The 13,973-nt window shown below is 37.5% G+C and overlaps 1 protein-coding gene across 3 annotated transcripts in view; it reads right to left on the bottom strand.

The window, feature by feature from the left end:
• The window catches only part of spon1b (spondin 1b), a 124,638-nt gene that overhangs the window by 69,796 nt on the left and 40,869 nt on the right, over positions 1 to 13,973 (bottom strand). For all 3 annotated transcript variants that reach the window (XM_044125171.1, XM_044125170.1, XM_044125169.1), the window contains exon 2: positions 12,764 to 12,870. Coding sequence is in view for 2 of the 3 variants with exons in the window: in XM_044125170.1 (XP_043981105.1) it covers positions 12,764 to 12,870 (107 nt within the window). In the remaining variant the exon portion in view is untranslated. The remainder of the gene's footprint in view (positions 1 to 12,763; positions 12,871 to 13,973) is intronic.

Below are 13,973 nucleotides of genomic sequence, written 5' to 3'. Positions count from 1 at the left end.
AAAAAGAGATTGCCTTTTGACAGAAATATAAAGGTAGATTTGCATCGTGCAAATTTAAATTGAAGTTAAATCTGCTGAGATGTAAACAGCAGCAAGAAGAAGAAAACTGAGATGCTCTGAAGAAATGCCAAACATGCATAAAAATGTTCATGGAAAGAAGCAAACCAGTAATACTAACCGCACTGGTTTTGTTTATGAAGCAAGTCAGTTCCTATCACTGACCCCAAAGTACGGTTCAAGATAGGTCTGATTACATATTCTTACAGTCAACTTAATACACTAAAATCTGACGTCAAACGGACACAGTGAAGTCCCAAACATAAACTTATAAGCATTAGTCATTTAGAAAAAAAGACTAAACAATATTACAAAATTCTATGATTAATGATTTTATAGTCCAATTCTGTACCAGATATAAAACACATTTTACTCACTCTACTTTCTCATCTCTCAACACATTGCTATCAGCTCTCTGATCAGGTAGGAGCATCAACACCAGCTGCACATCATCCAGATGGCTGAATACGTCATATGACTGGAATGCAATCCCTTAATTCATTACACTTGGAATAAACTATTGCAGTCAAAACAATACTGTGTAATGTCATTGAAACTGATAATACGATGACAATATGTGAATATATTCATTTAAAAATGTTCTCAGATGAATTTTAAATTCTAAAGTGTGTTTTCCAAATGCCAGAAACAATTTATTGCTAGAAAAAGCTGGGTGTCTTTTTTTTTTATCTCAAAGTACTTGAAGAACATTTTACAAATTGATAAGTACTTTTGGCTTATGGTATATTTCCAGACCACTGTTTGTTACTGTTTGAGAAGCAAAGCTGTCCCAACCACAACCATGTGGAGAATGTGTGGCACATTTTCGATGGCAGAGCCCATGCAAAACAATGAGCCAAATTAAGAAAACCCAGTTCTGCCATAAATGATTTTATTTGTGTCACCAACTGCAAACACTATATTATTTGAAAGCAGAGGCTCTGCTCTTTACATTGTCGTTTTTCCAAGTGTGACAAAGACTTGGCAAGTTAGCACGCAAAAACAATGTTACATTTTTGCTGTTGTGTGGTGAAAAGTTTTGTTTCAGCCCTCAAAACCACTACAGATGTCTCATGCTAAATTAGTACAACAGCTGAATTGTGGATAAAACAGGGAAAGTCACTTCACCAGTTCAGCAGTATTTCAGATATTTAAAACAAAAACTAATCGATTTTTATCGACATCAAATGATATGAAATTTCTGTATCATGATACTTTTTCAGCCACGTCGTCCAGCCCTACTCTGCGCTAGTATCAAATTACAGCTTAGATCTATACTTTGTGCATTAATTATGCAGCACATTGCACAATTAATATGCTTTGTCCAGCCCTGCTCCACTCATAACAATCCGATTTGCACCTGACTCACTCTGTGGTTACAAGTGACAAAACGAAACTGGAAGATGTTAAACAAAGCTAAAAATGGAAGAAGTAACACTAATAAGGCAGCAGAGAGCAAAGTCAGAAGTCTGGAATTGATTTTTAACTGAGAGCAGCTTAAAGTAATAATGCATGTTTACTTCAGGCTCAGGACTGTAATTAGAGTTAATTAGTCCGGTTGGATTGAGCTTCGGCACAATGTCTGTGGCCTCGGACCGGGTCAGGTTGGACTTTTAGGCCCAATCTAAACTCCATTTTAAAGTGATAACTTGGTTGTTTACATAAAGACAAAGAGAGTTTTAGAGGAACGGAACAACTTTCATGTGATGAAATTATATGTGCACTACTGAAATTGCTCATAATTCAATTAAACTTTCAGAAAATCTAATGCAGCCCAATTTAAAATTGATCAATTATACCAGTGCATGTACAAAATATTGAGCAAGTGAATAATAGAGTAGCAAGACAGGTTAGTGTGGGAAGACTGTCAAAAGAGGTGTTTGTTTTCTTTGCAGAGTCTGGCATGTCAGTGAGAGTCCACGGTTTGTCTATCTCAATCTCGCTCAATCTATTGCTCCCTCTTCAGTCGGTAAACACAGATGCTTTAGAGTGCCTGCACAAGCAAACGCAGAGCTCTGTTCAAACACACTCACACAAAGCCTGGGTGACAAGCACGGCAAACCTACGATCCTCTGGAGAAATCTGACAGAAACGGCTGATATTAGCGGGTACATGTGTGTGTTTGTTGGTCGCTGTGTGCACACACACATTCCAGGATAGCAATTAAATGTCATGCAGTTGCAAAGCAGTGAATACAGTTAAAACCGTTGGGACTTCAGTTCACATATGAGAAAGAAGAAAAGAATTACACGGAGACAGAATGATAAATTGAAATGTCACATCTCCACTTGAGGATGAGCTCATTTCAGAGAATCACAAAGTTTTCTTGTCTTGATGAAGACCTCGGAGGCACCGACATTTTGCCTGAAGTTTTTCATCAATCAAAGCAGTTCTATTACTGCAGAACACCTCTGAGATCTTGGGGCTATCATCAATATTGCATCATATTACATTCTATATCTCACCCACCCAACCATGCCAGCAGAGTCACATGTGAAAACAGCCACCCTTTGAAAGTCCCTTTACTTTCCAACATATGATTCTCTGACTTGAACTGTACAATTGCACAAAGCAACAATTAGAAAAATGTTCTGCATACTGTTCACTGAGTATCACAACTCACACTCTTCCACATATAAATCCATACTTTCAGTATAATAGTTGGAATATCATCCATATCAACCAGCTAGTCTGCAAGAATCCTAAAACTGTTTTTATAAACAAACCTCAGTTGTTTTTACGTTCACAAATACCAAAGAATGAGCAAGTGTCTGTTCTGCTTTGAAAAGAAGGCTTCATTTTATACCATTTCACTTTGTCATAACCTTTTCTTGCCATTTGTCTTTTTGTGTGAATGCCATTAAGCTGTGTTGTAAAACGCTTCGACAATATCAGGCAAGTCTATCATCTGGACAACATATCAGAGAAACAAAGTAAGTAATATGTACAAGAGGCAAAATATCACTAAAAAAGTGAAAGTACTGGACTGTTTGACACTAATCAGTTACACATAAAAATACATTTCATTACTAATCAATCAATCAACCAATCAAGTTTATTTGTATAGCACATTTCAGCAACAAGAAAGTTTAAAGTGCTTTACGTCATAAAACCACAAAAAAATACAGTCATAGACAACAGTCAACAATTAAACAAAACATTTCATCTGGTGGCAGTATTACACATCAGAATGTTTGTCAGTGTTTCATTTATAATGTTTCTAAAGAAACTCTAAACAAGTGTGTTTAAAAAAGGTCTTTGGTTTTCATATCTGGAAAAAAAAAATCCCAGAAACCTGAAACATGCACAAACTGAAACCTTTAACCTTTTAAACAAACTTCACATTGGTGAAGTTTGCTTGCTTCAGTTTTTAATCAAAGAATCTCACTAGTGAACTGTTGCCTGATTATAAATGAGAGATTGAAGCAAAAGATTGAACACAGTCAGCACTGCTGTAACAGAGACTAATGATCCCTGGATAAATATTTTTGCCACTTTTGCTACCTGTTCACCAGATTTAAAACTGTAGTTCAAAGTTTGTCTTGATTATGTCAGGCTATCAGGTGTTTGACATACTAAGCTGAGTTCCTGTAAAGCGCTTTTGATTGTCTTGTATATAAAATGAGCAATATAAATAAACTTCCCTTGTCTTGCCTTCTGTAAATGAAACAGTAAAATGTCCAATATCTGTAGCAAGTTAGCAAACCACTGGTTTGTCACTTGTCTTGTTGTCACTATTACAGGAGTAATGACCAGCAGTGGTAGGCATTCTCTATTCTCCTTCTTAACATACACCAACAACACAAAGTATTCAAGCTGAAGGTATCCCATCTCAGAGCATCCGTCAACAAATTACCGTTCTAGATCTTCCCCAAGTATCCCGAAGGGAATATAACCAATGATTTTTGCACCATTATCATCTTGTTATGTCAGTCACATTGTGATATGTGTCATTATTGGCACTGTGCTGTCCTCAGGATACAGATGCTTCCTTCAATCTTAATTACGGTTTGCCATCATCTCCGAGGTACCATTTGCACTTTATTTAAATATTGTGAAACCCTTTTCACACAGATTCAAAGCATTATGGGAATCAACATTTGCATTGCAATTGCTATTCTCTCTAATGTTTGTGCAACAGATGTGCACTGATGTATGTAGGAGTGTCTAATATTTAAAAATGTCAAGGTAATGCGTTGCTTGATCGGCAACATAATTACATACAGGCAAGTGTTGATAATGTTTTATCATTTCTGCTGATATTTATTAGCACAAAATGGTGGTCCACACAACTTGCATAATAATTGCCCCTAGAGGATTTATTGAAAAGACGTGACAACCATCCTGTCACAGTGTACAGGAACATCAGCTGCAGAGAACTGGATTTTATTGCTAACAAAAAATTAGGTCTTAAAAACACAATCACTCCCAAGTTGCATGCACAAACAAGAACAGTTGGTCTACCTCAAACGCTACACAGAGGCAGTGGCAACATGTTTTTCTACTGCAACCACTGGAATGGATCAAAACCACTCTCCTGTAATGCTTTCCTTTCCACCAGATGTCTTCGAAACTGAGCTCTGTGTAAAAACAAACATCTGTTTTAGTTCTGATAAAACTGACATCTACAGACTGATTAGTCAGACAGGATGTCAAACATAGGAACACCACAGGGAATCAAATCAATTTTCAAAACCAAACAACCTTGGCAAAGTCCCAATGCTACATCATGCCACAATTAGCATGCACAGTGTAATAAGTTACAGGAAGACTTTGTTCATAGTGAACACATGCTTTATTATCAGTATTTTGAACTGGACAGAATTACACCCATTGCAAAACTTAAAATTTCTCTCATTTTAGAAAAAAGTATATATATATATACATACTGTATAACAAAATCAAGTCTGTATACATTGATAAGCAACACAACAGAAATGTGAAATAAATATTTGATGGAATAGGGGCGTGCTCCGGTGCGTAGAAGGTAGCGCGCCCCACGCTTGGAGGCCCTCAGTCCTCGACGCGGCCGTCGCGGGTACGATTCCCAGACCCGACGACATTTGCCGCATGTCTTCCCCCCTCTCCTTCCCCCTTTCCTGTCAGCCTACTGTGGCATAAGGGACACTAGAGCCCACAAAAAGACCCCCTGGTGGGGAACAAAAAAAAATAAAATAAAATATTTGATGGAATAACGCTGATTTTAATTTTGTCAGACACCATTCTTTCATATTATTAATGGATTCAGAAGATCACCCAGTCAGAACCTCACTGAATGATGTGAGCTTCTGTTTGAATTCAATTAGCACTGGAATGAAATAGCTGTAAAAGAAGAAAAAACAGAAAGAAAAAAATCAAGTCTTATTTTAGAGCTCCGTATTTGGAAATAATTATTTTTATCTCTGCATACAGTTAGTCGCAGCTATGTGGCCTGTTGGGCAAAATAAAGCATTCAACTTTAAGCTGAATGCTTAAAAGGTCAAATTATCATCAACTATGAAAGAAAAACAAACTAGGCAGTTACTCCCACCACAAAAAAGTCCTAAACATAAACAATATAACTTAACTAAATGTACACATTTTCCAAATTCAATCATAATTTAACAAAAGCATATCATATGCAAAAGTCCCAAGCAAGATGTTGATTACTAATAAGACGTGTTTCATTTGTACTTTTGGTCCAAAATACCTGCATAACCAGTGCGAAAGCAGTTCAAGCTTATCGTCTACACTTGCTTTAAGTTGTTCCACAGTCATGTATTACATATATAATACAATTTACCTTTTTTTAGTCCATATGTCTGTTATGCAGCCTATTTTGACAAGCTCCATCTTGTCCTTGTGCTCTGTCTCTGTTTATACAGTCTTTGTTAAGAAAATGGATTTACCTTGAGGCTTTTTCTGACTGGACTTTCTGAATCTGTCATTGAACTGCAACATTATTAGTTTTCCATTATCAAACCTTTTTTGTTTGCTTTATCTCTAATTTCCCTTTGTCCTCATTTTGCCCGAGTCCTACCACATAGTAGTGCAGCTACTTTTAACAAATGAATCTGTATATATGAGCCTTCTTGTGTTTACATGTGTTGCTGTCTTTCCAGCCTATTTTGTCTTGCTTTGTTTGCTTAAGCTGTTATCAATATGAAACAGCATGAATAAACTATAGAAAGCTCCCACACAGAGTCGCAAAAATGTAATGACTACAGCAGTATAATAATTTTTGGCTTCCAACCACTAAAGACTTAAATGGAGACATTTCTAATGACATCATGGAGTAGTGATTAATTTTCTTTCATAAGTAATTTCCCTTGACCCATTATTTCTGTAGTGCAGATTATAGCATTATTCTGAACAATACAGCTTAATCAAGCTTTAATGTGGCAAGATGAGAAACCTTCAAATCCTCATGTAGCCCTTTATTTTCTGAAACCAAATTTTCTTTGCTGCAGTGTTAATTTTCACAACCTCCCATGTCAGTCACAAAGTTCATAGCAAGCAAGAACAAGCCATGTCAAGTGAATTTACTTCCATCTTAGGTTTTCTTCAAGCTATTTCTTCCTTCATTAGCCTAAAGATACACGTGCATTATATAATTCAATCAGTACAGTAATGTGGAATGAAAAGCAGACGTAGAAATATACTTGTTTTTATTTCTCTCATGTAAATATCTCTGCAAAAGTCAGATCTTCCAAAGGCATGCAACTGAGGTACTGACAGGGTTGCAACTTGTGTAAAAAGTGGTCAAATATCAAAAGATGAGCTCAGGTTGAACTCTGCATATAAGCCAAGATTAAATGAAGCTTCATTACAATGTTACTCTTAGTTAGCAGCTGGATGGGGAAAGAAGTCAAAGTCACAATGCAAAATGTGTGAAAAAAAAGGGATCAGTGGACCAGTTACTCAAATGTGATAGTTTGCAGATAAGCAGTGTTTTAAACATGGTTTCTTAAGTGCCTTAGGATCACTTCACATTAGATTATGTCTGTGTGACAGCATTAAAAATCTGTCCGAACACGGACAGTCTCTGCAGCAACTTGGAGAGGCATGCTGTGGTTCACCAGGAATGCAATGGGCTTTTCATTACACACATTATTTAGCCTCCACAAAAATTCCATTGTGGTTTGTCGTCACAGAGGTGTCGTGACGTGTTGGACTTAGAGTTTCATTTTTTTGCTTTTTGTTTAGTCAGCACTTTAAAGTGCATTGGTTGGTTTTATGTTGAGTTATTCACCCCATCATTTCATTGGTAAGCTGTTACTGCAAGTCCACATCTGTGTTTATTCTATGTATCTGAAGCCAGTCTTCTTCTTCTTCTTCTTCTTGTTTCCCCACCTATTCTATTTAGAATTCTTCTGCTATACAGAAAACGGTATTGCCAATAATACTTGTTCCTTTAGGATAATGCTAATCAAATCCCCTTTAGTGTTTAGACTCTTTGATGCCTCTCGATCCTCCGCCTCCTGCCACCACCTTCTGTCTGCATTTGGGTCCTACACTAATACACATGATGATAGGTGGGAGTGTATCTGGGTCCTTGGTACTGTGTGAAAAAGCAGAGTAGCAGCACTGTCACATTCATTAAAGAATTTGAAGAAAAACTGGACATGCTGGACTCACATGCTGGATATGTGGACAAGCTAATCACACCCACACCAAGATGTCAGCGGTGAGGAAGCACTCCAAAGTGCAGGTAGACGGGTTACTTGCAGACATTTTATTCTTTCAGACTTTCAGTTCTGGTTCCTCGGAAAAATAATGTTTCTAATACAAATAATGCACACAAATACTATGTGTAATGACGTTTCTAAAAATGAAATTCTTCCCTGTGTAGAAGAGGAAACTATTGGATAATAAGGCTGATTTTGGGTTGGTTGTTGCATTTCTCTTCTCATTCTTCCTGTACTGCTGATTCCACTCTGTGAGGGCATGGCAGCTCATACAGCCAATTCACATAGTCCCCATTAGGCTAATCAGCCTGGGTGCATAAGAGGTGCAAAAGGACAGTCCTCAGTGCCTGATTGTCCATCAAAGTAGTGGTAATCAACCCTTCCTCTTGCGATCTCATTTGATGTTGGCTTTAAAAAATATGTCATTACTCTCTTGTGTTTCTCAGTAGACTCACTTGGGCCTTACCTTCCACTGCTGGAAGGACAAACAATGGCACACAAGAACTCGCCACCTCAAGAACCTACCCTACAAAAAGCTACAAAACATAACACTAAAACAACCAGACATAAAAAAATATATATATGTCAGCAGTACAAAGTCATTTCAATAAAATCAACAAGCCTGTGGGTTTCCTCATGAGGTCATGTTAAAAGGAAAACAGGAACAGAGATATTCAGTTAGAGCTTTGCAAACTACAGAAACAATTATTTAAGGATTATTTTGGAGTTTGTGTTATATATCAGGTCAATGTCAAGCCTTGTTCCTGCTTTACTTCAGCTGTTGCGTATTACTTGTTTTTGAGATTGTCTGTATTCCCTCTACATCTATGGCTTGGGTTAAACTGATTAAGTGTTTGTACCCCGAACAAACTCCAGACCGTTTATAAAAGATAATCTAACCTCTTCTTATTGCTTCCCCTATTCAAACAACCTCCATTTGTTTCCCAGAGCAATAACACACTGCTGACCTAGATAAATATGACCCATGTCCCACAGTAACACACAGAGGGCTGGGAAAAACATACACAAGCAGAACCAGACATGTATGTCCTGTCAAAGCACATTTAAGCACAAAGACACACATCTTTAAGCAGTGAATGGGCCAATTCAATGAGACATTCATACAGACTTTCAGACTTTTTTCAAACGTTTGACAAATTCAAATGAAAGTCTTTCAGTGGCATTAATGCGTTAAAAGTGAATATTATTGTTTGAAGAAATGTCAATGAACAACAGCTCCTAGTTGTGGTGTTTTAGAGAAGCAGCATGCAGGCACATTCCAGGACAGCTGCCAGAAACAACCACAGCGTGAGGAGACAGAAAAGCCTTACAGGGAACCTCAACTTCCTTCAACTGTCTTCCCTTCCAGTCAATAAGAGCAGTCATGACACTGATGTAGAGTCATAGCTTACCTTTCAAAGATATACTTTGAATAAATTATATGAATGTTCATAATCACCATCATGCTTTCTTTTTTCATTATCTGTGCATGAATGCAATAAGAACATCATATTTGATAAAGTGGTTCTAAAGCTAATTTCTCCTTCTACGCATTTTCAGAGTAATGCTTCTATAATGGAACCAGATGCATTTCTTTTTTCATAGCTGTGTTTCAAAAAATTTGAAAAGGAAAACAATTTTTTAACATTTGACAGTGTTTGCCAAAAGTATTTTGTTTCCTGAGTGTAAACGGGTATATTACATCTGTCGTTTAAAGACCATAAAAGTCTGAATATGTATCAGACAGATTGCAAAGCCAGATTGTCAACATCCATTCTGCTCATGCTCTGCCCACATGGTTCCAGTCTCAGCTCGCTGCCTTCTCTCTGGTCTCACTGCAAACTCTGCAGGGACTTCGACTGAGACTGCAAGCTGTTTGTTGTTTCACTGAGTTGTTGTGTTTTGAACTATTTGAACCCCAAAAAGCTAGATATTTGCACTAACCTTCTCTGTCCTTTTGACCTTCCCATGGCCTGGATTTTTCAACAACTTCAGAGGTCCTCGAGCAATTTCGTCCTTGAGCTGAAGCTCGACATGTTTTTCTCTTGTCTCAATTTTCACACAGCAAACTAGTTTGTGAAAATTGAAGGGTAGGCAAGTTCCACCAAAAAAAAATAAAAAATCTGATATTGAAACTTTTCTCTCCCTAAAGGGCAAAACAGAAAAGAATAGTTTGTCCATATTCTTCAACTTTTAAAATTATTTTAAATAAATACACTCGGGTGGCATCCCTGGTGAAGATGTGTCCAAGAGATTTTAATCATTTACTAACGCTTTTTTTAAATTGTCATTGGTCTTTCCTGCTCTTTCACTACTTATATCACGTTTATTGTTTTTGCTGTGCAGTACTTTTGTGCAAAGTGCTACGAAATACACTCAACATTGACACTGCCATAAGATTTTTAATAAATTGATCTTTAATTGAATGGGTAATCATTTAATGACATTATATGAGCAACTGATCAGTTTGCCTCCTGTGTCTCACTTTGAAAGTTTTCAGGCACATAGAAGAAGGACACGCATTGGCCGCATTGGCAGACTCTTGACTATATTTTCCATAAATAAGGTTGAAAGTATTATTGTTACACCCCTATTCTGACCACACATAAGCTAAAGACAATATAGATGGATGATTGGATGAGTCGTCAGTGGATCTTACTTTCAAGAGAATATGCATTTAAACCTTATGGTCACAGCTACACAGAAATAGTCTGCAGACACAACATCAGCCTATTTCCATTGTCATCTCAATCCACAAACCTAAATTCTCCAGAAAATCCGTGGGGCAAGAAACTGAAGAGATGAGAAGAGACAATAAGAGAGGATGCAGGACTCTGGATTAATATGAAATATCCCTCTTTCTATGTGGTTCAACCTTATGAAATGTTATGGGAGAAGACTATGCACTGTCCTGTTGCCACAAAGACAGCAGAGCACAGGTCCCAACAGTGACCGCAAAGACAATTACGCGAAAAACAGTAATATATCTTAGCATAACATTTTCCTCACTAAATATATCCATTAGGTTGGTTAGAAAAAGAAAACACAAAGCTTCACGGAGCCTAAATGAAAAGGATATATTCTAGATTGAATGTCTGTGTAAGTGCAAAGTGCTTTAATTGAATGTAAAATATAATTGCAATACCAATGTGGACAGGGAGAGCCATCCAGTTTGGATAGTGCAACAATTTTTTTTAATCTGGGGTGACTCATAGAGAGCAGGTCAGGGAAAGATAAACCGAGTCTCAAGGGAGAAATGCATGTTCACATGTACACCCAAAGGTCATAAAAGAAAACTGTGGTACAAGACTGGACAGATTTCCAGATGAAACTTTTTTAGCTTAACTCAAGTGTTTCCATTGTTTGGTATGCAACTGAGAATATGTATACACAGGTATTGCACTGATTGGAGCAAAACAACGATTGAAGAAGAGAAGGAAAATATGACAGAGGGTTCATGACCATAGATAGCATGACAGGAGTCTTGGAAAAAAAATTTGTGATGAAAGATGTGGCGATTGATTTTTATCTGAAACTGCTCCCTCCAGGTCAAAGGTCACTGTGCCTCAAGCAAAGAAGTTCAAATATGTTGGTGTCTTCATCAGTAGTGGTGGTAAGACAGACTGGGAGGTGGATGGACATATTGGGGTCTTGTCTGCAGAAAAGCAGTTTCTACTCCAAACTGTCAAGGTTAAAAAAAAAAAATAAAAAAAAAAAAGCTCAGCCATTACGTGAAGCTCTTGATTTACAGGCGCCTCCAGGTTCCAAACCTCAGCTGCGGTCATGATTAATGGATCATGACCAAACGCAGAAGATCTCAGATGCCAGCAGCTGAAATTTGATGTTTTGTATAGTATCGTAGCTCTGTCACAAAGGTGATTTGATGGGCTCTGTTATACTTGAAAGCCGAAAGGAGAGCTGCTGCTCCTCCACATTGAAAGAAGTTAGTTGAGGTGATTTGGGCCTCTGATCAGGATTTCACAAGGAGTGCCTCAATTTGGAGTTTTTCCAGGCACATCTTATGGAGAAGAGATCTTGGGACGCGCCCAGAACTCACCGGGGGAAATGTATATACAGAACCAAACGAGGAGAAGCAGCATTTAGCATCTATGCACCACAAATTTGTGGTGCAGTAGCTTAGACGGCTACAGTCTAAGCTGCTGTTGCGGTACTATTACAATTATTGTTGCAATCTTCTAATTGCAGCAATACAGCATCTTCTAATATCTGTGTACCCTATTGCGAGTATTGTTGATACTCGCAATAGGTACAAATTAATCTTGGCAATGTTTTGGTAGTATTAAAACATATTTATGCTATAAATATTTAAAAATATTACAAAAGCAACATATTTTCTGTTGATGTGTTCCCATTGTGCTGTTTTAACTGACTCAGTATTCAACCAATAATCAGAACCAAAAGTCTTCCACTCTCATTTTGTGAGTCAGAAGCTAAAAAGTTTGGAAAGAGCTATTTTTGAACTGCTACTAACAGGAAAGCCATTTCTTGCTGTTTGCTGTAACTCTGGTAGGAATCAGTGTGGAAACACAGATGTTTGTTCCTGTTTACACTGAGAGGAAGGTAATTGAGAAAGTCTGGCTCACTCCTTGGGAGCTCTCTGCTGCTCAGTGGGAGCTGTGTTACTACTGAAACAAACATTTCACATCTCTTTCTCACTGTTTATATCTCCTCTCTGTTCCCACATGCATTTTTTCCCTCTTAATCCTTTTGTCACCTTATTCTTCCTTTGGAGGAAATATCTGGTACTTAGCAGGAACTGGGTGCCATGTTTGCTACACCTTAGAAGGGTGGCACCAAAGACAGGAAGAGATCCTCTATTCTTTTCCATCTCGACACCTACCCAGTATCTGTCAGAAACACCTCCTTTAACCTCCACATCAGAGAACAGCAGGGCGCCACCTTGTCGACTGCAAGGTGCACTAAAGCTTGCAAATGAGCTCCTTTGCTGCGAATGTTCCCATAGAACACAGAACACATTCTATATGCAGAGATTCTTCTCCCCACCTAGTCAGGCTTACCTGGAATTGGCCGGCGAAGTCTTCGTCTGTGGTGCCCTCTCTGCCCTCCTTCAGCGCGATGAGAGTAAAGCCTCTGAAATAAGCAGGGCTGCTAGCTAGAAGCACCACTGTGAGGAAAACAAGAATGTGAGTAAGTATATATCAGCTCCACAGAGAATCAGGGTATTAAACTGGCTTTGGATTTTTATGGTTTGTCTGCGACACCCAGGGTCACTGCAGATAATCGTGACAGAAGGTTTATCTTAACAGTGTGCGTGATGTGGAAGAGTGAAGGTTGTAAACAGCAGCTTAGCGTCTTACAAAGGAGTTAATAAAGGAAGAGACAGCTGAATCACGCTTCCCCTCATCCGTAGCCCTCAGTTCCTAGTTAATTACTCAGATATTATTTAAAACGTTCAACTGAGAAACGGGATACTCCTCGAAGAACCTGGAGCAGCATCAGTTCTTGTTGACTTCTACTACATCAACATACAGATACTTACATAATATGTGCAACAGTTAACAGCCTTCAAGCATGACAATAAAATAAAATCGACTTTTATATGTTTAAAATGCATTTAGATTTTCAAAGCAAAACCACAAAGAAACAAATATTGTTTAAAATACATAGTTAATCCAAAAGTAACAGATGCTAAGAGTTCTCATAAGCAATATAACTGCAAGTATGTTTAAGTATATCTACTAAATCAGGTTATGTGTTCTGACAAAGCTTGCTTGTCAGAAAAGTACCTTTTGAAAATAACCTTTATGAAGGTTTTATTTATCCCACATTTCTGTATTTTTTTTTTGTCTAATGTAATGTTTAAATTCTAATTGTGTTTACATTAACTGTGAGCAAAAAATCACCAAAGTTAATGGAAATAAAGGCTTGAAAAAAATCAGTCTGTTTGTAATTAGTCATTATGTGTTTCACTTAGTGAACTGAGTTACTGAAACTGATTCATTTTGCAAGAATTATCTAGTACATTAAATACGGCTACATGTTAAAATAAAAAGCCTTAAACTTTAATATTCAGAGTTTTCATGGGGTCATTATAAGAAGTCTAACATTTCAAAATCACAACATTAGGCTTTAAAAAGTCTTAGATTCATTTAATTATTTTAGTAAAGTCTTAAATTATTACTAAATTATTATTACAGGACACTTTATTGCGTTTATGGACTGTATTTTCAACTACAAACGTTCCAAATACACAATCAGCCAATCACC

Source organism: Gambusia affinis, linkage group LG08, assembly GCF_019740435.1.
Source record: "Gambusia affinis linkage group LG08, SWU_Gaff_1.0, whole genome shotgun sequence".
Classification (NCBI taxonomy): Eukaryota; Metazoa; Chordata; class Actinopteri; order Cyprinodontiformes; family Poeciliidae; genus Gambusia; species Gambusia affinis.
The sequence above is the reverse complement of the archived record's forward strand: the minus strand, read 5'-3'. Positions and strand labels throughout refer to the sequence as shown.